This window comes from Cinclus cinclus, chromosome 1, assembly GCF_963662255.1.
Source record: "Cinclus cinclus chromosome 1, bCinCin1.1, whole genome shotgun sequence".
Classification (NCBI taxonomy): Eukaryota; Metazoa; Chordata; class Aves; order Passeriformes; family Cinclidae; genus Cinclus; species Cinclus cinclus.
In genome coordinates, this window is record NC_085046.1 from 21910446 (window position 1) to 21934673 (window position 24228).

The following is a 24228-nucleotide window of genomic DNA, read 5'->3' on the forward strand; positions in this document are numbered from 1 at the left end:
AGGATTTTCACTATCTTTTCGGTGAAGAATATTTCCCTAGTACACAGTGTGAACCTTCGAATTGCCATTTGTGATCCCTGTTTTTACACTCACTGGCACTATCAACAAGAGTTGGGCTTCCTCACCTTTGTACCTTCCCTTTAAGTATGGAGGGTATTATGCTATAGGTCATTCTTTAGTCTGTTCTTCACCAGACAAAACAAGCCCAGTTTCCCCACGGCTCTCCCCAGGAAGCATGAGCTGTGAGCCCTTTACCACCTTGGTAAGCCTCTAGTGAGCCCTTCAAGTGCCATCCTGGAAACTCAGTCACCATTTAAGTCTTTCAACCTGGCTGAACCCAGCCCATTTGCACTTGGTTAAATTACAGGGAATGGTTTCCACCTTTCCACACCAGTTCCCCCTCTGTAGCATCATTTCTGAGTCATCCAAGGGTATGCTGTAGTCATCTTGCTGACACTAATAGTTACACTCAGCTTACTCAACAAGTTCTCAGCAAGACTATTAGTGCGGTTATATGTAGGTCTGCGAGTTACTGGAACACCACACCATTTTTCCAGCCATTTGGCAAGCTGCTCTCAGAACTCCTAATCTAAAGAGTTAGTGCAGAAGCAGACAAATTGTCCTGACCACAGACTTATCCATGTAAAAACTCTGATGAAACTGTTATCAAGATTAAAGAATTGTCTGGCAATCTTGTCAATTATGCAGTATTGTTTTCCTCCAGAAAATGTAATCAAGTATTCCTTCATGTTCTTTGTCAACATCACACAACAGACTTTGATCAGAATACAGAAGGAATAAAACACAGACGAGCTAAGACAGTGTCACCAGAGCATTTTTGTTCTCTGGGAAAAGCCCTGACACACTTCAGCAACCACAAGTTTTATTCTTTCTCCCTCAGCTCCTACAAAAGTTAAAGCATACAGACACTATTCTAAACCTCTGGAGCTAGCCAAACCTGCACAACTTTATACTCGTCAGTGACATCATGCCCATTTTGCATGTTCCAAGAGAAATGATCTCATTTTGAATCAATTCCTGATTCCTGCGGTGTTTCCTACCTTCAGCCTTAGACTTCTTACAAAGCATATCTCATAAATACCAGTTCAAAGCTGTGAGCATGCAGGGGTATCATCTGGGTGAAATGGTTTGCAGGACTGCCATGCAGTTTGCTTTCCAGTAACCATTCTAAGTGGTACTTTGAGTGATGTGGAAGTCATGCCTTAGGGTAGGCATGAAAGACTTCACTAGCATTTGAATCTATTTCTACTTTGTCAGCACACACATAAAACCAGCTTTCCATTTTTATTCACAGACAGGCACCTAACAGTACTCAGGATGCCGACTAGAAAGGGGATTGCTTGTCCAGCGATACCTAAAAGCATCTGGGCAGAACAGTTAACCAGCTAGTTCTTTAATTGCCAGGTTCACACTTTGGTTGCCTTTTTGTCTCATCTTCTGAGAATGCATAGGCAAGAGCTGAGCTCTTGTGCATTTTATGAAAAGGCTAAGGATACCTTAAGGATATTCTATCCTTAAGATAGTATATTCTATTCTGGAGACAGTACATCCAGATGCTGGAATTTCTCAGCATCTCGGGCTATCTTTTATAAATGTAGTTCCCATAACACTAGCTTACACTAGGGCTTCTGAGCAGTGCTTTGACAAAGAGTTTCACTAGGAACATACTTTCAGCCCTCTGGACTGCAAAGTCTCCTTAGCCAGGTTTGGAAGCGCCCCGCACACCTTGCCTCAGGCAGCCTCCTCCCCTGCGCTCCCACCGCCAGGCGTCACCCTGCTGATGGGAACGGGCAAAAATCCCAAACCGAGCGTGCAAAAAAAGCAGCAGGGAAGGAAATCAAACGGCACTTTAACAAAGTGAGAACATACCCAAGCTAGCAACCCTTTCAAAGAAAAAAGGACCTAATGGAAAACACTCGCAAAGCACAGAAAAACATGCTAATGAAAGAAACTAAAAAAAAAATAAATTATTAGTTAAGGTTTTATTCAGGAGATACAATTATTCCGTTCTTCTAAACCTTCTAAGGCAATCTCCTCTTTTCTTCCAGATGTAGCATTCAGCTGGAGACTAGGTCCATTTAGCATCTACTGAAAAAGAGAAAATAAAACTCTGCTCTCCTCCCAAAATACAAAGCCATGGAACTTGGCATCTTTTCTGTGAAGACATCCTGAGGAAGATAAAATGAGCTCTGTATGAAAACATTTCTGACACGAACTGTCTTTGTGTCCTTCAAAATACACACTGAAACAGAGATTTCATGAGACAATGACAGATCACACTACGGTGTGACTAAAATTTCAGGAGACAGCTGCCTTGCATAGGTTTAAAAAGCCAACCAAACAAAAAAACACACACACAAAAACAAATAAACAAAAACAAAACCCAACCAAAAACAAACTTACAGGATCATGGTATTTTAATGGAAAAAAAAAACCAAACAAACTGATTAGTAGGGTATTTTGTCAGGTTAGGAGAGTGACGCGTTTGGAGGAACCGGCAGGGAACAGAGAACGGACTGAAAGGAGCGCAGAAGGGCTCCCGGGACCCAAAGGGCCTCGGGCCACTGGCGGGCCCGGAGCGCGCTGTGACCCCGCAGCCGGCCGGTCACAGGCGGCGGGGCTGCCGGCAGAGCTCCGGCTGCTGGAGGCGAGGGGCACCGGGGCGAAAGCGCACCTCGGCGGCGGCGGCGCCTCCTCCTCCTCCTCCTCCCTGCGGTGGGGCGGGGAGGGAGCAGGTGAATGCGCCCTTTGTCCGGCCGAGGGCCCAGCAGACCCGCGGCCGGGCGCTCTTTGTGTCGGCCGGTGTCGTGCCGCAGCCCCTGAGGCCGCGCCGTCCCGCCGCTGCTCGGGACGGGGCACGGCGCTGCGGCCCGCGCCCGCCGGGCGGAGGGGAGCGGGATGGGCGCGGAAGGCGGGGCCGCGGGGAGAGGTGGAGGCTGCGGCCGGGCTCCCCCGCCTCTCATCTCCTCAGAGTCCGGCAGGCGCTACGCTGCTGTCCCGAGGCCGCCTTCCCCTCCGAGCGGCACCGCCGGGCGCTGCCCCCCGCGGACGGAGCCGAGCCGCGCCGCCGCTGCCGCCGCCCTCCCCCGCGGCGGGACCCGCGGCGGGAAGGAGAGGCCGGGCTGCCGGGCCGAGGTGAGTGAGCCCGGGGTCGGACAGGGGCCGGCCGTGCCCGGAGCCACCGGCGAGGTGTCTGTGTGCGCCCGCCCGGCCGGGCTGCGGCGCTTTCCGACTCGGGCTCCGCCCGCCACGCGGCCGGGCCGGGCCGGGCCGGGCCGGGAACTCCCCGCGGGCTCGCGCTCCTTGAAGGGGAGCGCCCCGGGATCTTTCTTGCCGAGAAAGTCCGCCGAGCGACGCTCTCCGGCTCCCACCCTCTGGGCTTTCACTGGGTTTTCCATCGAGCTCAGCGGAATTTTTGAAGAGCAGGGAAAGTTACAAGCTCAAGTGCCGAGTGCCTACAGCGTCCTGCACGATGCAGCGGGCACTTGGAAAGCGAGACGCTTACGTCCAGCAGTTTCTTGCTGTAATTTTCCGATAGTGCCGAGAGAAAGGTGCATGCACTATCCCGCGTCTCTTCCGTCCCCTCCTCGTTATTGTCATAGCCCGTTTATTCTACCCTTTTTTCTTTTTTCGTGGAGCCAGCCCTGAAACCCCTTACTCAGGAAAACCTCCCAATATCTTGGGATGATGTTTTCCCGGGATAACGTCAGCACAGTGTGGATCCCTGATGGTTCAGCGTTACAGTGAGCGTGCTGTCTCAGTACAAAATTCAGTAGCGCACTCACAGCGCTGGAAACTTTGCTTTCTGCAGCGGGACGCCCTCCACCCCTCGTTGACAGCTGCCTCCCAGAGCAGAAGGGATGAGCACTGAGGATGAACATTAATATAACTGTTTCCTTTCATTACAGTGAGTTAGGTTACTGTCTCTTGCAGGACTCCTAATTTTTCTTCAGATGTATTCAAAAAGACATATAGTCTAGAATACTTCTTTCTAGCAATTTATAAGGCACTGAATAGTGAATTGTAGGTGCTCTTCTTCCAGGGTTTTCAAAGGCTACTACTGTTGTTACTGGGAAATAATTTCGTGTTAACTGGTAGCAGAAGCCAGGTGGAATATGATGCTGTGATGCTTGAGTTTCCTTGCATGCAGTCGCATGTCTGAAACCCATAGTTCCCTGGATGAGCATGTGCATTCATTTGCACACACTTTCTTCTGTCTTTCTGTCTTGTTTTCTGCTGTATAAACTTTCAACGCTGTATTTTAACATTGTATTAAACATTGTATTCCAAAAGAACCAATAAATCAGCTTTTAGGATCAGCAGCTGGCATTCTAGCTCACAGGTTGCTTTTATTCAAATCACGATATCATTTATTACATCCTCATCAATGTAAACCTTTAACTAGAAACTAATAATGGACTCTTTCTTTCTAAAATTTCTGAATGAAGAGTGATAGGAGCACAAGAACTGGGTGAAGCAGGCTTTTCCATACAGAGCTTCCCAAACTAAATTATGCTTTTGGATCTCTAAGACAGTGTGGTAGCCAGAAGGTTGGCCTCAAAAATAGTGACTGCCCTGCATATTATGAGTTCCTTAAAAATAGGTGTGGAGTTCACTGTATTTGTTACTACGTTTATTACAGGTAAGTTCACCCTACTAAGTTTTATTTGTAAACTATTTGAATTGTAACAGCTAAAAATTATGCATATTGAAGCATGTAGAAGTAGAAATTCTAAAATCTGAGGCTTTATGAAGATACATGATACCTCAAAACTTTTGATAAAATCACCAGGACTAGCACTAGGAATAGAGGGAAAAAACAGAAGCATGCCTTCATCAGTCCATGCTTTCTTGTGTGCAGGGTATACAAAGGATAACCTTTTCCTATACCATTAGCTGGTGTAGGAAGGGTTTAACAGCCTGACCTTCAGACAGAACTCTTGTTGACCCTCCTGTGCAACACTTGTCTGAAAAGTTATGCTCAAAGGCAGAGCTGACTACCAGGAGGGAAAAATCCAAAGAAAAATACTAAGGAAAAGAACACTTCAAACAAGAATACTTCAGCTTCAGGTGCCTGGTGGCCTGGCAGAGAGCAAACCCTCATAGCAGACAGTAAAAGACTGTAAGACTCATCCACTGAAGGAACTAGACACAGTAAAAGAAGGAAAATTGTCAAAGTCTGACTTCTCCATATAATGTCCCAAAATATTTATGGATATAAAAGAATCAGTATTTAGAAAAACTAGTAATTCAGCTGTTCAGTAGGAAAGTACATGGAAGAGCCACCTAGAAATATTCTTAAAGGTTGTCACAGAAAGTCACTCTGTGGTATGGCACTCTGAGCTTCCAGTACCATGGTGCCAGCCCCTCTTCTCCTGCCGTGTGCAACAGTGTGAGGCACACCTGGGAAGTCCTTGTTGCAAGGTCCTTGCAGGCCCTGTAGTTATTTCATGCTCTTCAAAATACTGTCTTCCCTGCTATCCTAGGATTTCCAGAAATATCTCTTTCAGTTTATCGGTTATCTTCCTTTTTTCTTTTTCTGCCATCTGATTTTTTGTCATTCCTAATAACTTAGAGCCATTTCTGTTGCTACTGGCGGTATATGCCAGTATGTATATCACCAGCTACTGGTGAGTATTGCCAAAATACCTGGGAATAGCATGAGTGAAGCTCCAGTTTCTTGACAGTCTTGAAGGGAGAATACACCTCTAAAGCCCCAGAGTGACTGTCAGGTAGACCAATCCTAAACCCTAAAATGTATTAGAAACAACACATCTCCATGGGCTTCTTGTATCAGCAAGTCTCATGAACATAAAAGTCCATCTCTGCAACATTTTATATGTTTTTTCCTGCAAGCTGTTTCAAACTAATTTGTTGTCATTTAAAAACTTGAATTAATGCATCAATTGACAGGGATATCAGGTTTAAATATTATTTTTTATTAGTAGTTCTGTTGATTTAGTTGTGTTGATTTATGCTTTCTCTTATTCTCTGCTTTACCCAGAAAATAAGCTGAGTTTTTTCCATTCTCAGAGGACAGACTTTCCTTTCTCTAGTTGACTGTACCTTCTCTAGCAAATGTGTGAAGGAGAAGGAAGAAAACATTTTGAGGGAAAATAGGCCTCAAAGTTCCAGTATGGTATTTCAAAACCTGTTTTACATCCTGTGTTTGTTTTGCAGGGAGTTTCTGCAATGGAGAAAAGGGAAGGTGGTAATCATGCCATTGATCAGAATGCAGGTCAGAGCATCATGCCAAGAAGAAATACAGGAAATCTTAACTACTTGGTAATGTTTCTATAAAAAAGCAGCTCATATGTCACACAGAATATTGCAATCCTTGATTCAGTTTTGTCCAGAGACAGTTACCATCGCACTGGCATATCATGAATATTTCTGAAGTGTTGTCACAATATTGACATGAAGAGATAAAAGGTAAAGAACATCTCATTCAATTTAATCACAGTCCATGATAAAAAATAAACAAAGTTTGGGACAGCTAAAAACTACATGAGGGTAGCTGCTAATTGTATCTTACCAGATAAGCAAAACTCCATAGAAATAATTTGTGTTTTTTACACAGGAATATAAAATTTATCATTGGGGGAATCTTCATTATAGCAGCATTGCACTCAGAAAGTTTTCCACATCACACAAAAGAGGTCCAGCAAAAAAATCCTTTAATCCTTTCTTGTGCATGGTATTTGGGCTACATCATTAAGTCTGTAGCTGAAATTTGACATTTGAAGTCTCTAACATATAAGAAGCTGAAATGATGCTTCACATAATGTAATCCTTCCTTCCTTGCAGTGTAGTTATCTTCCTGGAGTGAAAATCTGTTTTAAAATCACTGCAGATAATGAAGAATGGGAAATCTACGCTACAAGTGCCTTATTCACGTGCTGACTATGCTGTTTGAAATGTTATGTTTCAAAGTTACCTTGTCTTTCATAGTGCATATGTTTCATATATGGTTCCAGTGCAGTAAGTTGTAAAAGTCATGATGGCAAATACTGTCATTACTGAAGTTTTTAATCTTCTCTTGAGCTCACTTTGTATTTCCGTTCTGTCTCTTCCAGAACGTGGATATGCAGGTTGCCAATCCATCAGAAGCAGCTACACTTTTTGAATTACATCAAGCACACCATTTTGGTGAGTTTGAACACTCTTCAGAACAGCACTGCAAGCATGATCTGTTCCCTAAGTGGCACTTGCCAATGAAGATAGCATCTGTGATCTCATTATTAACATTTATTTACACTTCCATGAGAGATGTCATCTATCCTTTTATAACCAGAAAGGAAAATGTTTTCTATAAAATTCCAATCCTTGTCATAAACAAAGTTTTACCAGTGACTTCAATTACCCTTTTAGCATTAGTGTATTTACCAGGAATATTAGCTGCTGGTTTCCAGCTGTATTTTGGCACCAAGTATAAAAGGTTTCCCCAGTGGCTGGATAGATGGATGTCATCAAGGAAACAATTCGGACTTCTCAGTTTCTTCTTCGCTACATTGCACGCTTGCTATAGCCTGTGCTATCCAATGAGAAGATCATACAGATACAAGCTGCTGAACTGGGCATTCCAGCAGGTACGATGGGCACACAAACACCAACCCTTCTGTATTCAGAAAATCTTTGGTTTAGTCATTGAAGCAAATCTGGATGAGGGAAAGCTGTTTTCATTGCCTTTGTTTGATTTTCAAGTATGTTCACAGAGAACACTGTTCAGGGATGGAGCAGGACCTAGTTGCCAAATCATGTAGTAGAGAGTCAAGAGTCATCACAGCTGTTCCAATGTATATTAAATAAGTAATTTTCTTAATCTGGGATTTTTTTTCCATCTGTAAAATGCACAAAGTTGTATGTCACAGGAACATTTAAGTCTTTGGCACACTTAGTTTAGTGTAGATTAATATTCTCTGGAGCAGTGAAATCTAGAAACAAAAATTGACCACTGAACACAACGTTCTTAGATACTTTTGTAAAGTGAATCAGCCAGCAGTGAAGGAGAGCCGAGCTAAATCACAGCAATCTGTATTTGCGCAAACTAAATTTATGAATACTGATGGCTCACATTTGGACTGATACCTGCCTTGTTTAAAGATAGGATTTCAATGGTGCTTCTGACTCACGGTCAATAATTGGCCTGCAAAGCTCTCCAGTGTCCTCTCTAACTAGAGAGTTCCTAATGCTCACCTATTTCCTTGGGTGTCATATGTAATGCAGTATTAGGGATATTCCAATATAAGGTATAGACTGCAAATGTGTATTTTCATTACCCCTAAAGTCTTTACTATTAAAAATTGTTAAAAGTGCAAATATGATTATGTCAGTAGATTCCTAAGATTTTTGTAAACAGTCAAATTACCTGTTGAAAACTCTGTAATCAGCCTTACTGGTAATCTGACTTGAATGGATTACTAGAAATTGCCTTGAGATTCCAGTCCTGAAGATGCAGAAATGATCATATTTGGGGCATATTATGCCATGGGGATCACTAGCAGGATCAAAGTGCTGTTGCAAGTAGTTGTAAATAGGAGAAGCTTTGACATCAGTTTATTAAAAACACAAATGTACCAAGCTGTGTTTTCTTTAAAAAAACAGAGCTAAACTACTACGCTGGCAGGGTATTTTTATTAAGTAGGCCTGCTGAATTACTTCCCTGAAGTAGTGTTGTTAATATATTTCCTGTTGTTATAATCTGCCTGATATGGTATTTAGCCACAAGTGGGTTTTTTTCTTGTCAACACAAAGATTTATCCTTGCTGTGAAGGCAGGTTAAGAGGCCTCAGAATCAGGCTGTCCTGGGCTGAGACACTGATGAAGTCTTAAGTTCTTCTGTCTGAAAGCTCACCTTTGCTCTGCTCTGCAGATACTAGTGAAGACTTTGTCATCAGAAGTAAATAGCAATTGTATTCAAAGACATTCAGACAAACCAAAATACTGTTTTTTTCTTTGCTCATTTCATTAATATTATGGTGAAAAAAGTTTAATTATATTTAACACAAACAGCCAAGAGTGCGAGTCTTTAATTTTTATCATGTTCTTTTGGCAGGTCAAACAAAAAAAAGAAAGCGCCTGGATTGAACATGATGTTTGGAGAATGGAAATTTATGTGTCTCTAGGAATTCTGGGACTTGCTTTGCTGGCCCTGTTGGCAATAACATCAATTCCAAGTGTCAGTCACTCTTTGACCTGGAGGGAGTTCCACTACATTCAGGTGTGCATGAGTGTCATTACTGCACGTTGTTAGTCCCATTTGTAGAACTGCGTGTTACCAGCTAAGACCAATAGGAGTTAGAAATATCAAAAACACAGATTTAGTGAAACCAATTGAAAAGTTTGTTCCACACTCTTTGTTAACTGATGTGTAAGAAATGTTCTTTCCATTACTCTTGATCATCAAGAGAACAGGCTGTTGTGTTCAGTGTATAAAAAGGAAAGAAAAGACAACTCCATACCACTTTTTTTTTTTCCTCTTCCCGACTTTGTGACCAGCAGCAGTTGTCCTTTTGAGACCTTTTCTTAGCTCTGGTGTTGAAGTAATCTTCTAGATACCTTATCTCTCCAGAATGTCCTATGTCCTGCTGAATTTGAAATAGGTGGCATTGAATCAGCCAATGCTGTTCCCATATGACACAGTGCAGTCTGAAAGAGACATATTAGAACAGATGCTGGATAATCAAAGCCAGCCAGTCTCAAGTTTGCTACAGCTGTGCTTGTTTCTTTAACCCAGGCATCTGGGTTACTCTTGATTCTCTTATATCATATGCAGTAATCAGGGTGTTTCTGCTGACATCAGTGTGGTCACACTAGACTTAAGTAAGTGTTGGATTAGGCCCTCAAACACCAAAATCTGAAAATTCAATAAGTACCTGGCATTTGAAAATATGATTTCTATTTTAAAAGCAGATCTGAAGTGTATAATAACCAGTTAGTGATCTGCACACTCTATGAAGTCCATCATTTCTAAGTGTACAGAGAATATGGACAAATAAGAAGGAAGTGTCCAAATGCATGTCTGCTTTCAGTATTGAAAGACTATGGTGAAGAAACCCAGAAGAGTAATACTTCTGTGTTGGATTTATGTTATAAAAAAAGAAGCTTATTACTTAAAAATCATGTTCTATACATTTAGTATCTGGAAAAACAGTATTCAGCTGATGCACAAGATTATTAAATAACAAGAAACTTAAAATTACTACTAAATTTTCTTTACTCCTGAGTTTTGTAGACAAGCTAAGCCAAATTTATTGCTGTAAGTGAAATGAAAGACTTGAGCTTCTTGTAGTTTAGCAATGCTTTGTGGTTTTAATTTAGCTCAAAATGTTTCTTTGCAACTAATCAATTAATCCCTTCATTTATCTGGTTTTGAACTCATAATAATTTATCACAGAATTAAGGTAATTTAGTATACAGATGGCATCTGTAAATCGAAATATTCAGGATTGAGCATGTTTCAGGAATAACTCACAATCTCTTCTGTATTTTAGCTAATATCATAGCAATACTTGAAAAATGTGCCTCATCCATTTTCTTTTACAGTGGCATAAAGGAGTACAGTTGGAGTCTTGACTTACAGTTCTTACCTTTTAGTTTAAAGCCAGTGGTCACTTTTCTTTGACTTGAGCATGTTGGTCAAGGCCTGTCCAGATTTCCATATTTGCTTAACTGAGTACTTTTTTGCCAGATTGGGAAAAATAAATAGCTTGCTATTTTCTTTCTCTTTGCAGAGCAAGATGGGATACTTAGCCCTGCTGCTATGCACTGTTCATGCACTGGTGTTTGCTTGGAATAAGTGGGTTGATGCTAACCAATTCATCTGGTATACACCACCTTCATTTATGGTTGCAGTTTTTCTTCCTATTGTAGTTCTGCTTTGTAAATGTATACTGCTCCTCCCATGTTTTAGGAAGAGGATAAGAAAAATCAGAAGTGGTTGGGAAGCTAAGACACAAGCCAATCAAGCCAGCATAACTTCCAGACTGTAGATCAAATATGGACATTTCCTGTCTATGTATGGAAATATGCTCAAGGCCATGAAATTTTAACTCATGAGCTCTGTTTTCACATTTGCTATAGATGTTTCTTTCTCACTTTTCTTTTTGACTTCAGGATGCAATTTTATCGTTTTCAAAGATGGAAAATGAAAACATTTATTTTACACTTTTATCTATTCAGTGTTCTGGTATTTGATGATTTCTTTGTTCTGACTCTGCTTTTAAAATCCAAGTGTTTCATTGTCTCAATCCCAGTTCTTTTGTATGCAAAAGCAAACATAAATCATTACTCCAGATGACCATGGAAAGTAAAAACATTATTACGCCACAGAGCCCAGGAATGCTTTGTGCTTTGCGCAACCATGTGTGTAACCTTCATTAAATCTCAGAATTACAATGGGACAAAAACTAGAGTATTTATCATCCCATTGCTTCTTAGCACCTGCAGCCTGTATTTCACTGTGCTGAGTGGGGACATTGGCATATGATCCAGACAGAAACTGTGTGTTCCTGTGAGGTCTTGAACATACACAACTGTGCAAGCAGAATTACAGGGATCTTTACAAGGTGAATATCTCCCAAGGCTTGGGCACAGTCTAAAAAAAAATTTTTAGACTCAGATCTCCATCTTATCCAGGACTAGGTGTGTCTCTGTTTACTTGAAACGATGAAACATTTCCCATTTTTTATTCCATGAGCATGTTCTTTTGTTTCTGATGCTGGAAATTTTCCATGCTTTTGACCTAAGTCTGCAGCCCTTAACATGTGCTAAATTTTATTTGCACAAATTATTCCAGTGGGACAACTCTATCAGGTGTGTTTTTGTGTTTAGTCTCAGGCCAGTACAATTGTGTGACTGGAAGAAAAACATTAAAAATAGACATTTGAATCTTGCCATTGATTTGGTGAGATTCTCATGTTGAATGATTTCCAAATGCATTTGCTTTTACAGAAGATTTCCCAGTAAAGCTCATTAAATCCTGTTTTCCTTACATTGCGTAGGTCTGGCTGAAAGTTTTAAATTAATAATTCACATGTTAGTATCTGTTTTCAAATATGTTATTCAGTAGTAAATATTTTCACCCAACATCAGGAATATTTCTGCCAGTTTGCCTGCAGGAGTTGACTAGGACTTGGACTGTTGATGCCACCTATTGCTGGCATCCTCTGAATCAGAACTCCAATTGGTAACAACTCTGGTATTAAAACAAACAGGAAAATAACATATGCCTAAAAAATATATAATACATGGTGCTAATGAATCTCTTGTCCTTTTCTGGACTTTTACGTGGAGCATAAATAAATAAAGACAAATTAAATAGCTACAGGGATGCTACATTTTGTATTTTCCTGGTTGTTACCATTCAATTTTTGCAACTTAAAAGTTTGCCTTTATAAAATTGGCACAAACTGTAGTGCTGTGAAAGTAACTGAGGACATGGTGGCCCATATAATATAGAATTGAAATCTGTGGCATTATTTATCAAACCAGTAATTCATAGCAGAGGCCCAAACCCTACAATACAGAAAACTGGACTGCAAGGTAATCTAAGAAGCTTCTAACAGAGCAGAAAAAGTATGGTGCTCAATGCATTTGCATTTGTATTTCCATAAATGAAATATTTTATAAGTAATAAGCTCTATGCAATTGTAACATAAGGTAGTGCAAGATAGCATAACTTAATTCATTTCAACCAGCTAATATGGTTTGAATTGATAACATAAATTACAGGGGCAAACCAATTTCAAGATCATCACATACTATCCAAACTGATCTTTATGCTCTTCATTTAGCTGGGGACATTAAGCACACTTCAGACTTCTCTCTAGCATTGCCCAGAGGCAAACCCAGAAGTGTCTTCTACAACATGAAATTTACTTACAGTCTATTAAACCTATTTCAAAAATCACACATGACATCCAAACATTCAAGCATGCTTTTCCCTTCTGATTGTTTCAAGTAGGTTTTCTGTGTCACTTCTAGCCATTTCTCTAGAAGCTACCATTGAATGCCTACAGCCAGAACTTGAGACTTCACATTGAGTCTCTTCACTGCTTTGTAAGTCTTCAGTAAACTTCGTCTTAGTAACTCACTTCCTAGTCTGCAGGCTGCTCAGGGAAGTAGTTGACTCACTGTCCCTGGAGGTATTTAAAAGACATGTAGGTGTGGTGCTTAGGGACATGTTCTAGTGGTAGGCTTGGCAGTGTTAGATTTATGGTTGGACTCAACGTAAATGATTCTATGATTTGCTTTTTAGGTATTCAGATACAACAGTGAGGAAGATTTATATAGGGCTAAGAAGAAAATGCCATTGACAGTATTTAATTTCTCCATTTGTAGCAGACATGATGTAGTTCAATACTGATGAAACTAAGTTCATATGTACATTTTAATTTATGTTTATGTACCCGTTTCAAAATTCAGTATATTAATAGGCCTATATACTATTGTAATACATTAATTTAATGTGTGTGCACATTTTAGGCACTTATTTTGTAACACTAATTAGTTTTATAAAACTGTGTGTCATTAAATGCTTCAATGTATGCTGTGTCTGTCATTGTGTCATCTACATCCAGGGTAAAAGGGTAAAAAGGCACAGTACACTCTGGACGAGTTGCTGATATAAACAGTCAAGGGGAACCATTTTCTCCACGCTAGTGATGAGCCTGGAGCCTCCAAAGGAAAGAAAACAAAGATGTGGAAAGGAAAATGGAAACTTTCATAGTGTAATGAAATTACATTTTTCCTGAAAGAACCTTTAACTGTATATTTAGCATTCAGGGATTTTGTGAGAAGGAAGAGAAGGATTTGGAGGGAGACCCAAGATCCCTAGAAATACTGACCAAAGACGAAGAGAAGTTCAAGAAGAGCAAGGGGCATTGAGAAAGGGCATGTATGAGCATACTTTTGTCTGACAATTCATCATTCTAGTGGCAGTGGCTTTAAAATGTCTCTACAAGGCCTGCAAAGAATTTTTTTCTGTTGTTATACGTCTCCAATGTGTTTGAGACACAGAATTGAAACTCTGGAGATATAAATTGTTAAAGGGGAATTTTATTCCAAATTCATTTGGAGAGGTCATAGCCACAATACTCTTCCCAAGAAGCGATAGTAGCAATCATTGTTGAGGAATCTAGAGCCAGGTCTGTGTTGGCTATTGTGTAACACAAATTCCTGTTGACAGCAGCATTTACTGTAAACAGTCCCTCCCTTTGGCCACTCTTCTCTGTCCTCTCAGCTTCAAGGCTTTAAAGATGTGAAGTTCATCAGACTAGGGCATTGGATCCAGTAGAAAAGTAATGCAGAGAGAAGAATGATTCAGTCAGATCCACTCATGGGTCTGATTCAGCTGATAGCCATGCACATATGTCAGTAGAAAGGCAGGGAAGAGGAATGGTGTAAACAGGCAGTTTAACTTAAACCAGCCCTAAATGAAAGGCTCCAAGTGCTCCTAAAAGTTAAAGCTTACATTGTTTCATCCTATTTCAGTAGCAAGAATATTCCCTTGCTTCATTTTTTTGTCATGTTCTTAATTTTCCGTGAATCAGTGGACAAAAATGTGTTCTAGAAATTGTCATCAAAACCCATATAAAACTGACTGACTTCTACGTGACTGTGGGCTATGTGGTTTCATTTGTAGAGATGATAATCTCACATCTGCTCTTTTCTCCTACATCCACAGTTTCCAGTACTGTCCCCTGAAAACACAAAATGCTATGTTAACCATTTTTGAAATTCAAACTAATTTCATTTAAACTGTTTTTCTTCAAATGGCATGCAAGGAATAATTAAAAAAAAAAATTAAGCAAAAAGACCAATTTTTCAAAACACCCCCTGAAGAATGTAACTGCTCTAGTTGCTTTAAGTGTCTGGCAATGGCTGATCATTGCCACTGAAGTTTTTTCAGTAATGCCAGGATTTCTTGATCCCATGAGCGCACTGTTGCTGATGGCAAAATTACTTATTATTTCTTTTATTAAAACAAGTCTTTTTGAATTCAGTTGCATTAGGGTTCAAATTTTGCATCATTTTTTTAACTTTTCTGTAGATTAAATTTAACATTTGAATGTGTGAAGTGAGGCTAATTTACTGAGCAGGCATAATCAGTTTTCAGAGATTTTTCAGCTGAAAATACATAAAACCAATCCATGAACCTAACTCTATAAACACAGAAAAGACCATAGCTACTTTCAATAAAGATGATACAACAGAAGTTTGAGTTGTTTTGCAATTTTTCTTTTTATGTATATTTAATCTTCATAGCTTGAAAATATATTGCTGAGATAAATACACTATATCTTTGACTTAGTTAAAGATGTGTAGTCTCTGTGGGGCTTATTTTATTGCTTACAATTTATTTGGAAGGTACTCTACTGAAAAAGAATTTTCCACATGGATAACTCCATTACTTGGAATGCTGAGAAATATCTTATTGCTGGACTTTAAAGGAATGGGTATACAACCTACCTCCAATTATTTCTCTGCTTTATTTTCTCAGTCCTGTGACTCATACTTCTCTCTTGCCTGTACCTGTGCAGGTACCAGAATAACTTCTGAACAATGTAGCTCATTCATTCAAAAATACTCTAAGTATCTAACAGGAAATCCTTAAAAAGAAAATAAACAAGCTGGAATTGGGGGAAAAAAACCAAGGCACTTTCAGAGCTCCTCAAGTATCTCTGCAACTTTAGTTTAGAAATCTAACAATTGTTGGATATTATTCATAATCAAAATAATGATGGCTTTCTCCCTTTTAATTTCCAATAGACTTTATACATCTTCATTTATTCACATCATTTTTTCACATCCTTATTTATTTATTCCCTGTTAATTAATGACATACCAAAGTGTATTCTGGGACAATGAAATTATGCAGAGGCATCAACATGGAATCACATGGAATCAGAAGGAACAGGACAATTGGAGATCTGTGAAAAAATCTGTGATCAGATTTTCTTATGAGAGCCCAATGAAAGTTAAAGGATAAAAAAAAGTAGGTGGAGGATACTAAATGAGATCAATGAACATCATCAAGTTAGTAGGGAATACAAATTCTTAGTAAGAGAGATTGGTAAAATGGAGGACAAGCAAATTTTCCTGGTGGCAGAGTCTAAAAACACTGAAGTGAATCCTTGAAACAGAGGGGATGGGAGGTTTGGTTATCCACATGGAGCTGGCGAATGGAATGAATAAATACAAAGAGCCCAGGTATGTGTAGACTTTGACCTCCAACTATTAAGTTGCAAACATTTCTCCAACCCTGAAATACCATTTGAGGCATTTTTGGGGAAATCTGTTCAAAATCTACTGATGAACACCAGCGAGGTTATAAGTGGTTCAGTGACATATTTCTGAAGTTTGGGGAACAAGTCATAGATATTGCTCCACTTTTCACAAGGATCTATATATAAACTGAGTTGTTTTCAAATAACAGCAGACGTTGCTGTTTTATTTCCTGGTAAAGTGTACATCATGTGCTAAACTAAGGAAAAATCTTATGTAAGACAACAAAACTAAAGCACTCTTAAACGCTGCTTACACAAAATATGGAACCAACTGAAACCAGATTTAGATGGTGCAATACACTGTATTCAGAAAATTCCTAAGAATTTTAGTTTTATCCTTGTGCAGACATCACTATCCTACTTCCAATATTAAATCATCACCATTTAGTTCTTGCAGAGGCAAATATCCCAGTGAAACAATGGGCCTTTTACTGAGTTATTCAGAGCAAGATTTGTCCCTTACAGTCACAGAAATACTTCATGTCCTCATTGTCTTTGATGCAATTACCAATGGTAAACTTGTTCACTTAACTCTTCCAGTGTTTGGGATGGACTCTATCCAGCCATGTACCTTCCATCAAGGCAGCCTTATCATGGGAAGAGCAATAAAATTTGTTACCATTTTTTATCAGCCTGGCCTGAAACACTCCATATCACAACACAGCGGCTGAGCCATGCAATCTCACCAAATTTTATTCAGCCCTGTTAAACATCATTACTCAGTTATTCCTAAGCACCTCTGCCCTGGTTACAGAGAATGGGCTTGGTGGCCTTGCCCAGCTGTTTATTCTGTACCACAAACATCATCACTGGGAGCTGGTTTCAGTAGGAAAAGCTGGGAGCTGGAACCAGGAGTGTGCCTGGCTTGGCCCAGCAGAGGGGCTGTCACCATTAACCCTGCAGATCTGGTCCCTCTGCCACACATCAGACTTCCCTTCCTGTTTTCTCCAGAGCACGACTATGGACCTGTGGTGCTGGCTGGACAACTGTGAGGTGCAAATGAGCCAGGGCCCAGGCAGCATGGAGCCAGAACTATGGGAAGTATCCACCATCTTGGTGGACAGTGATAAATACCCTTTTGTGGGTAAAATACCTTCTCTCTTGCATACTTTTGCTATTAATAACAACTGCTGTTATTATGTGTTTCTTATTCCATTGCTTTGCTCTTTCAATAAATTGTTATTTCAATCCATAGTCTGTGCTTTATTGTCCCTCCCTTACCAGAAGGGGCAGGCGAAAGGGAGTCATGTATTTGGAGTGTAGCTCCCTGCTGGTGTCAAAACCAGCACAGCATCCCTAGAAACTTTTATACCTAATTGAGTTCTTGCACCTTTCTGATATCAAGGTGCTAAAAAAATAAGGGAAAATTGGTGGTGAGGAATTCCAATGGTGAGGAAGAGAAAATTAAGTACATAGAGTAAGTAGGAATGAGATACACTTAGCTACTAGAATGAGGTGAGGGTGAGTGAATGAAGCAGGGGGAAACTCTGAGCCTACAGAAAGATTGGGAGATGGAAGAGGGGTATAATTTAATTATATAATTTAATGTCCCCTTGCCTTTGTTTTCACATTCCATTCTGACCTTATCCTCCTTGATGCTTCCCTTTCCCCACCTTTGATGCCTCCCTAAACATCCCACAGTAAGTCTTGCACATTCTTATAATCCCCCTAAAACAGCCAAAAATAATTTTCAGATAATTCTTTTCCCCTTGCATATCAAGTCCCACATCTCTTTTAAAAAACGCCTCTTGAGTTCACATTACATTCAGGGGAAACAGTTTCCTCCTTTGATAATCCTGGCAGGTTTCACCCCAGGGGCAATGATCTGGTCATTCCTCTTGGATAGTCCTGGCAGTAGGCAGGAAAGCCAAATTGAAGCCAAATTGGCTTCATTTTCATTGATCAGCTTGCTGGGTTTCCTTCGCCTGTTACTGCTCCTCTGACCCTCGCTGGGTGTTTGTTTTTGCCACAATTAGCCTTTGATAATTTAACCCAGCAAAATAGAGAAGCACTTCTCACATGAGCAGAATGTACAGCAGCTGCATTACAGGAAGAGACAAGAAAAGGAATGTGGCAGCTCTTCAAACGAGAGAGGAGAAGGTGGAAGGGGATTAAATCAAGATTTACAAAATATTGAAGATAGCGGGCAAGATAAGCACAGAACTATTTTTAACCAAATCTACCTTACCAGGAACAGAGATGATTCAATAGGAAGAGTAGGAGATCAGTTTACAGCTGATTAAGAAAGTGCATCTTTGTGCAGTGAGCAAATTCTGGACCTTGCTGCCACAGAGGGCTGTGGAGGCAAACAGAATCAGCAGGTTCAAAAGGACATTAGACAAACCCAGAAACAACATCCCCTAAAGCAACACCTAAAGGGCTTTGTAGGTATGTACCCTATGACATCACTAGGGTAAATATGGATTTGGGAGGAGAGTACAAAATACAGTGGCCAAGATTGCACACTCTCCTTAAACTGCATTTTGTTTTGCTGTAATAGTGGGTTAGATAGGCTATTGGTCTGACCAAGTATGGCTTCTTATGTTCCCTTACATCAAGAGTAAATCACTCAGACTAATACATTCCTGTAAGTTTCATGGCTGGAAAACAAATATGTTAGGAATGACAACTTAAATTCTAAAGAAAAAGCTATTGCCTTGATAGTGAAAAACTGCTTAACTCTTAGGATCTGTAGCAACTTGTTGATCTCAGTTAATTTCTGTGGAATTAACTAAGTAATTCTTCAAAGGTCTGAGAAATCAATTAGTATTTCATTGCTCTATAAACATACAGATTTTCCTTTTGCAGTGCTAAATTGCTACTGAATTGTGGTTTCAGTTTTGTTTGTCAGGGAATATTTCACACAGCCAGCACAATCCCATTCAGTGAAACAAAATGTTCAGAATCAATTAACTGAAGACTTAATCTATGACAAGGTACATGTGATAATGAGACTACAAATATTTTACATATTAAAAGTTTTTACATTTTCACTGCCATAATCATACATAACACACAGTGTAGTACAGACTGGAGGCTGATGTTGGAAAGCTCTCTGAGGAGACGGACCTGGGGGTCCTGGTGGACAACAAGCTGTCCATGAGCCAGCAGTGCCCCTGTGACCTTGCAGGTCAATGGTATCCAGGGGTGCATTAGGAAGAGCATTGCCAACAGGTCTGGGGAGATGATCCTGCCCCTCTACTCAGCTCTGGTGAGGCCTTACCTGGAGTGCTGTGTCCAGTTCTGGGCTCATCAGTACAAGGGAGACCTGGAGCTCCTGGGGTGGGTCCAGCAGAGGAGAACAAAGATGATTAAGGGACAGGAGCATCTTGCTTAGGATGAAAAACTGGAAGAACTGAGCCTGTTCAGCCTTGAGAAGAGACAACGAAGAGGGCACCTCACCAGTGTCTGTCAGTATCTGAAAGGAGGGTGCCAAGAGGATGGACCAGGCTCTCCTCAGTGGTTCCAAACAATAGGACAAGAGACAAAGAGTAGAAACTGATGCACAGAAGGTTCCACCTGAATATGAGGAAGAGCTTCTCTATGTGCAGGTGACCAAGCGCTGGAACAGATTGTCCAGAGAGAGTGTGGAGTCCTTTGCTGGAGACATTCCAGAACCATCTGGACACAATCCTGTGCCTTATGCTCTAGGATAACCCTGCATGGGTAGGGTGGTTGGACCAGATAACCCACTGTGTTCCCTTCCAACCTGAAACTTTCTAGATCTTGATTTTCACTTCACTTCTGCTCTCAAGAAAAACCTGTGGTCTGAAGCTTTGTGAAGGAAATTTGAAATAAAAGAGCTAAAAAAGTAGAACACACTAGTCTTAGGCTGTCAAATGGTGGCCAAGCCACAATCCAGCCTATGCTTTCCTCAGCTACTTTAGTATTCAGGCAAATATTAGTGTCTTTTGAGTAAGTTTTTCAGTTTTGCAATATCCATACTTCTAGGAAGGAGGGTTTGTCTGTTCTTGGTTAAGAAATCAGCTGACTGAAAGCTTTGGTCCAGATGCAATTGTTGCATTAGAAAAGTAATCTATTTTTCCCCTGACTATGCATCCAACAATTATTGCAGGCATAAAATCCCACTTTTACAACCTACTGCCTCATTTTGTAGATAACTTTTAAGATGAGTAGCCACAAATCAAGAAAAAAAATTCTGACCTTCTGTAACTTACACCACAAAGCAAATGTTGTTTCAAGAAGTGGAAAGGTCCCACATGACTGTTCTCCACATGAAACCAAGAACAAAGGTCCTGAAACCTCTCAACTGGGCATCACAATAGCTATGGAAAATCATAGTCAGAGAAATCTAGGAAAGGTTTCCTTCCTTCCTTCCTTCTGCTTCTTTCTGGTGAATAAAATTAGTCAGATAGATCATAAAATCAGAAACAATCCTCACTTTTTTCTACTTGGATTGTCTTAGAAATAGAAGTGTAAACCTGGATGGTTTTTTTTCTTGTGTGGCGGGAAAAGAGGGGGAAGAGTAGTCCTCTACTTCAGGTGAGTCACCCTTATTTTGTAATTTCTCTTGAGAAGAAAGAGATACCTTGTCTTGTTTCACATGACTTCATACTTGCCAGTATTTCTCAACTATAGTTTATTAAATGTGCTCTATAAATGCATTTCTTCTTCTTCTTCCTTCATTCTTTATTTTTTCTCTCTTTTTTTAATATTTTCCTTATTTTTAATACATCCTTCTCTCCTCTCAAAAGAATATCTAAATTATTTTATTTCTGTTTTCAGTTTGTGCTTCTTTCCTTGCTTTTGACTACTGAAATTCAGATCCTACAGGGTCTGAGAGTAGTGATACATGGACAGTTACTGAAAAGAGAACATCACAAATCAGTGAAATCCAACAAGTGAAGGAAGAGACTTTAGTTGAGGTGTTTACCATTCATTTTTGTTGAATTCATTTAATTAGTAGGTTTTTTTTCTTGTAAGTAATAATATATCTCTCAAATCCATTTTGTCCTTACACATAATGGGTAAGAAGTGTAAGTTTTATTTTTAGAGTAATTGCAGACTGCCATAAGAAAAAATTAGTTGGTCTAAATGTTCCTGGCTGGGAACACTGTATTTTTCTGCTAGGTTATAAAATTAACTGTGTGAGCATAGTATGCCAAAAATTACTCCATTTGGTTTTGTTGCCCTGATGGGAAGCAAAATTTTATGTGTTTGTTTTCACTCTCTTGCCACAAGGAAATCCCCAGGGCTTTGCCTTCCCATTGCCAAGAGGAAGAACTAGAATATGTGTTCCATTTGCCATTTGGAAAGTTCTTTGTTATGCTCTATCCCTTAAAGGAAGAAATTATAATGTTGCCCTGGACTTTGCTAAAAAAAGAAAAACACCTGCTAAGAGAAAATAATCTCCTATTTTAACAGATTGTTTAAGATAGTCATTTAACAGGGTATTTGGGAACTACACTGACATAGATCTTGGTACATAATTTGAGAGAACTGTAACTATCCAATTTTATCTACTTACTACAGAGACATGGTCCAATTTTACTGAGAGCTAAAGTATAAAAAGGTATTTATATACCCTTGCTCTCATGCTAATCTCCATGCAAAATAGGGCCCTCTATGCTTTTCCTGTTTGAACAGATCAGTTACACAGCAATGGAAGGAAGGCTGTAGTTGTTTAAGTCCCAGTTTCAAACAAGAATTTTCAAACTGCAAAACCTCAAAAAGGTGGAAAGAAAACATAAGAACAAGTTAAATCCCTCAAACTGCCTTGATTTTAATTTTAAAATGTACTAGATACCAAGTTAGTGGTGTCTGTTCAACAGCCTGACAAATGACCACAAGAGTTCCCTCATTTACCCCTGTGCCAAAGGCTAAAGTCAGACAGGTTTGCACATAGCAAGAGGAGAAACTAATAGTGCAGGCTGGAGGACAGAACCTGTGACACTTCCCCATGAAAATGTAGCTAAACTTGCAAGGCCAAACAGCTGCTCAAGAAACAGGCAACAAATCATGAATTGTTACTCATATACCTGCATAAGAAACAAGCTCCCTACTTGTTAACAAGAATCAACACAGATCTAATGATCATCTCCTAAGGGTCAGCATCTTCGGTTCAAGACTTTCTGTTGCAATAATAATGCTTAAAAATATCCTGCAGGAAAGCAATTACATACATTCCAATTTATAGCTTTCTTATTAAGGCTTTAATTCAAACAAATTAAGAATGATAAGACTGTGACTGCTCTGATTTTGTGTCATATTTTTTCATTTTGAGGCACATGACTCAAGTGCCCATTTTCATGTAAATACTTTTCTGATAACAGGAGTCACATAAAGTAGCATATAAAGAGAATCAAACACAAATAATGCAGGAAAGAACATTCTGCTTTTTTCTTTTTATATATTTGTTGCCTGGACTAAACTTTTTGAGCTGTACTGGCTACCAAAAAAGAAGCCTGGAATAACGACTTTTGAATCAGTAGCAAAGAAGAATATTAGAACAAGAAAATGAAGAGGTAAAATTCCAGTCCTCATCATGGAAAGCACCAATTCAGTTCTGAGTGGCCTGTCAACGGATTCACCTATTTGTTTTGTTCTGTGGGGTAGCAACTCAGTCCTCAGTGTCTAGAAGCTGAAAATGTAGTTTGGAAAAATAAAGCAATACAATTTCCATGCACCTATTTACCAAATTTAAAAAAAAAAACTTTAAAAATCTATGTTTCCAACATCAAGAAAATTCCTTATTTAGTAAGATGGGAGGGGAATGAATGGCTTCCAAACTACAACAGAAAAGTGTCACATTCATCTTTTCAAATTCTGCAGCAACTGTCATTATTATATATGGAAACAGATGTTTGTATTGATTGCATGGTTAATTTTGCTGAAGTCCTCGGTTAATGCATTACAGAAACAAGTCAGCATGCACACACAAAAGATGAAAACTGTCACCTTCAGTGTTTCAGTGTCATCATATGGCTTCTTTCATGCACAATCACCCATGCATTCATCAGTTTTGGCTGCAACATGAGAAACGCATTTTCACAAGGGTTGGTCAGCTTGAAATGCATTAAAAAAAAAGAACTGAGGATTATACCTTGATATATGGCATACCTTAATGGAAGCTAGAATTTATTAGGTAAATCAGAAGATGTGAAAATCAGAAGCTATGTTTTTTCAGAGAAAAGCTCCATTTGTCTTCAGCTGGAAATTTCCATGTCAAACAAGATGGAATTCAGATCTCGGGGCTCAGCTTTGCTGTTATGTGGCTAAACCATGTGTTTCTCATTTTGAGTAACCCTGAAATTAGAGCACAACTCTCACCTACACAGAGTATACTGGGCACTCAGCAAACATGGGGAGTGACCTCCCCACTAACCAAACCTGGGAAGCTATTCTGGGCTGCAGGGACATCCAAGATCCCCTCAGAATCAATTTTTCATGAGAAGGGTTGTGAAATACAGGAATAAGTAGCCCAGAGAGGTGGTGGTCGCCCCATCATTGGAAACGTTCAGTCAGGCTGGATGGAGCTCTGAACAACCAGATTTAGTGGAAGATGTTCACACTCATTGCAAGGGTGTTGGACCCTGTGACCTTTAAGGGTCCCTTCCAACTCTGCCATTCTGTGACATATGGTACAATTCCACAGCCTTGCAGCTGGCACTGGCTGCACCAGCATCCTTCTGCCGGGAGAGCATAATGAAAGGGGGCCACTGGTGACCCACTCCTGCTGAAGAACAGCTTGGGCCAGGGCAGCTGAGGCAAGGCAGGGCATGGGAGGCACGTTTTGCTCTCCAGGCTATGAACTCATCTGGGGAAGAGCCAGTTGCTCACAGCTGCTCCTGTGTCAGCAGCACCCCAGGTCCTGTTCTGGGGGTGTTGCGCAGGCCAGAGGGGCTGAAGCACAGTGACAGAGGCCAAAGCTGAGGGCCATCCACAGCCCTTGCCCTAC

At 40.2% G+C, this 24228-nt stretch overlaps 1 protein-coding gene across 1 annotated transcript; it reads left to right on the top strand.

Moving 5' to 3' along the window:
• Positions 1 to 3770: 3770 nt before the first annotated feature.
• Positions 3771 to 11012, top strand: STEAP1 (STEAP family member 1). Its single transcript, XM_062494775.1, has 5 exons — positions 3771 to 3912; positions 6202 to 6306; positions 7098 to 7610; positions 9077 to 9241; positions 10755 to 11012. The coding sequence occupies exons 1-5, from the start codon at positions 3895 to 3897 to the stop codon at positions 11010 to 11012; spliced, it is 1059 nt and encodes a 352-aa protein (XP_062350759.1). The 5' UTR covers positions 3771 to 3894.
• Positions 11013 to 24228: the final 13216 nt, after the last annotated feature.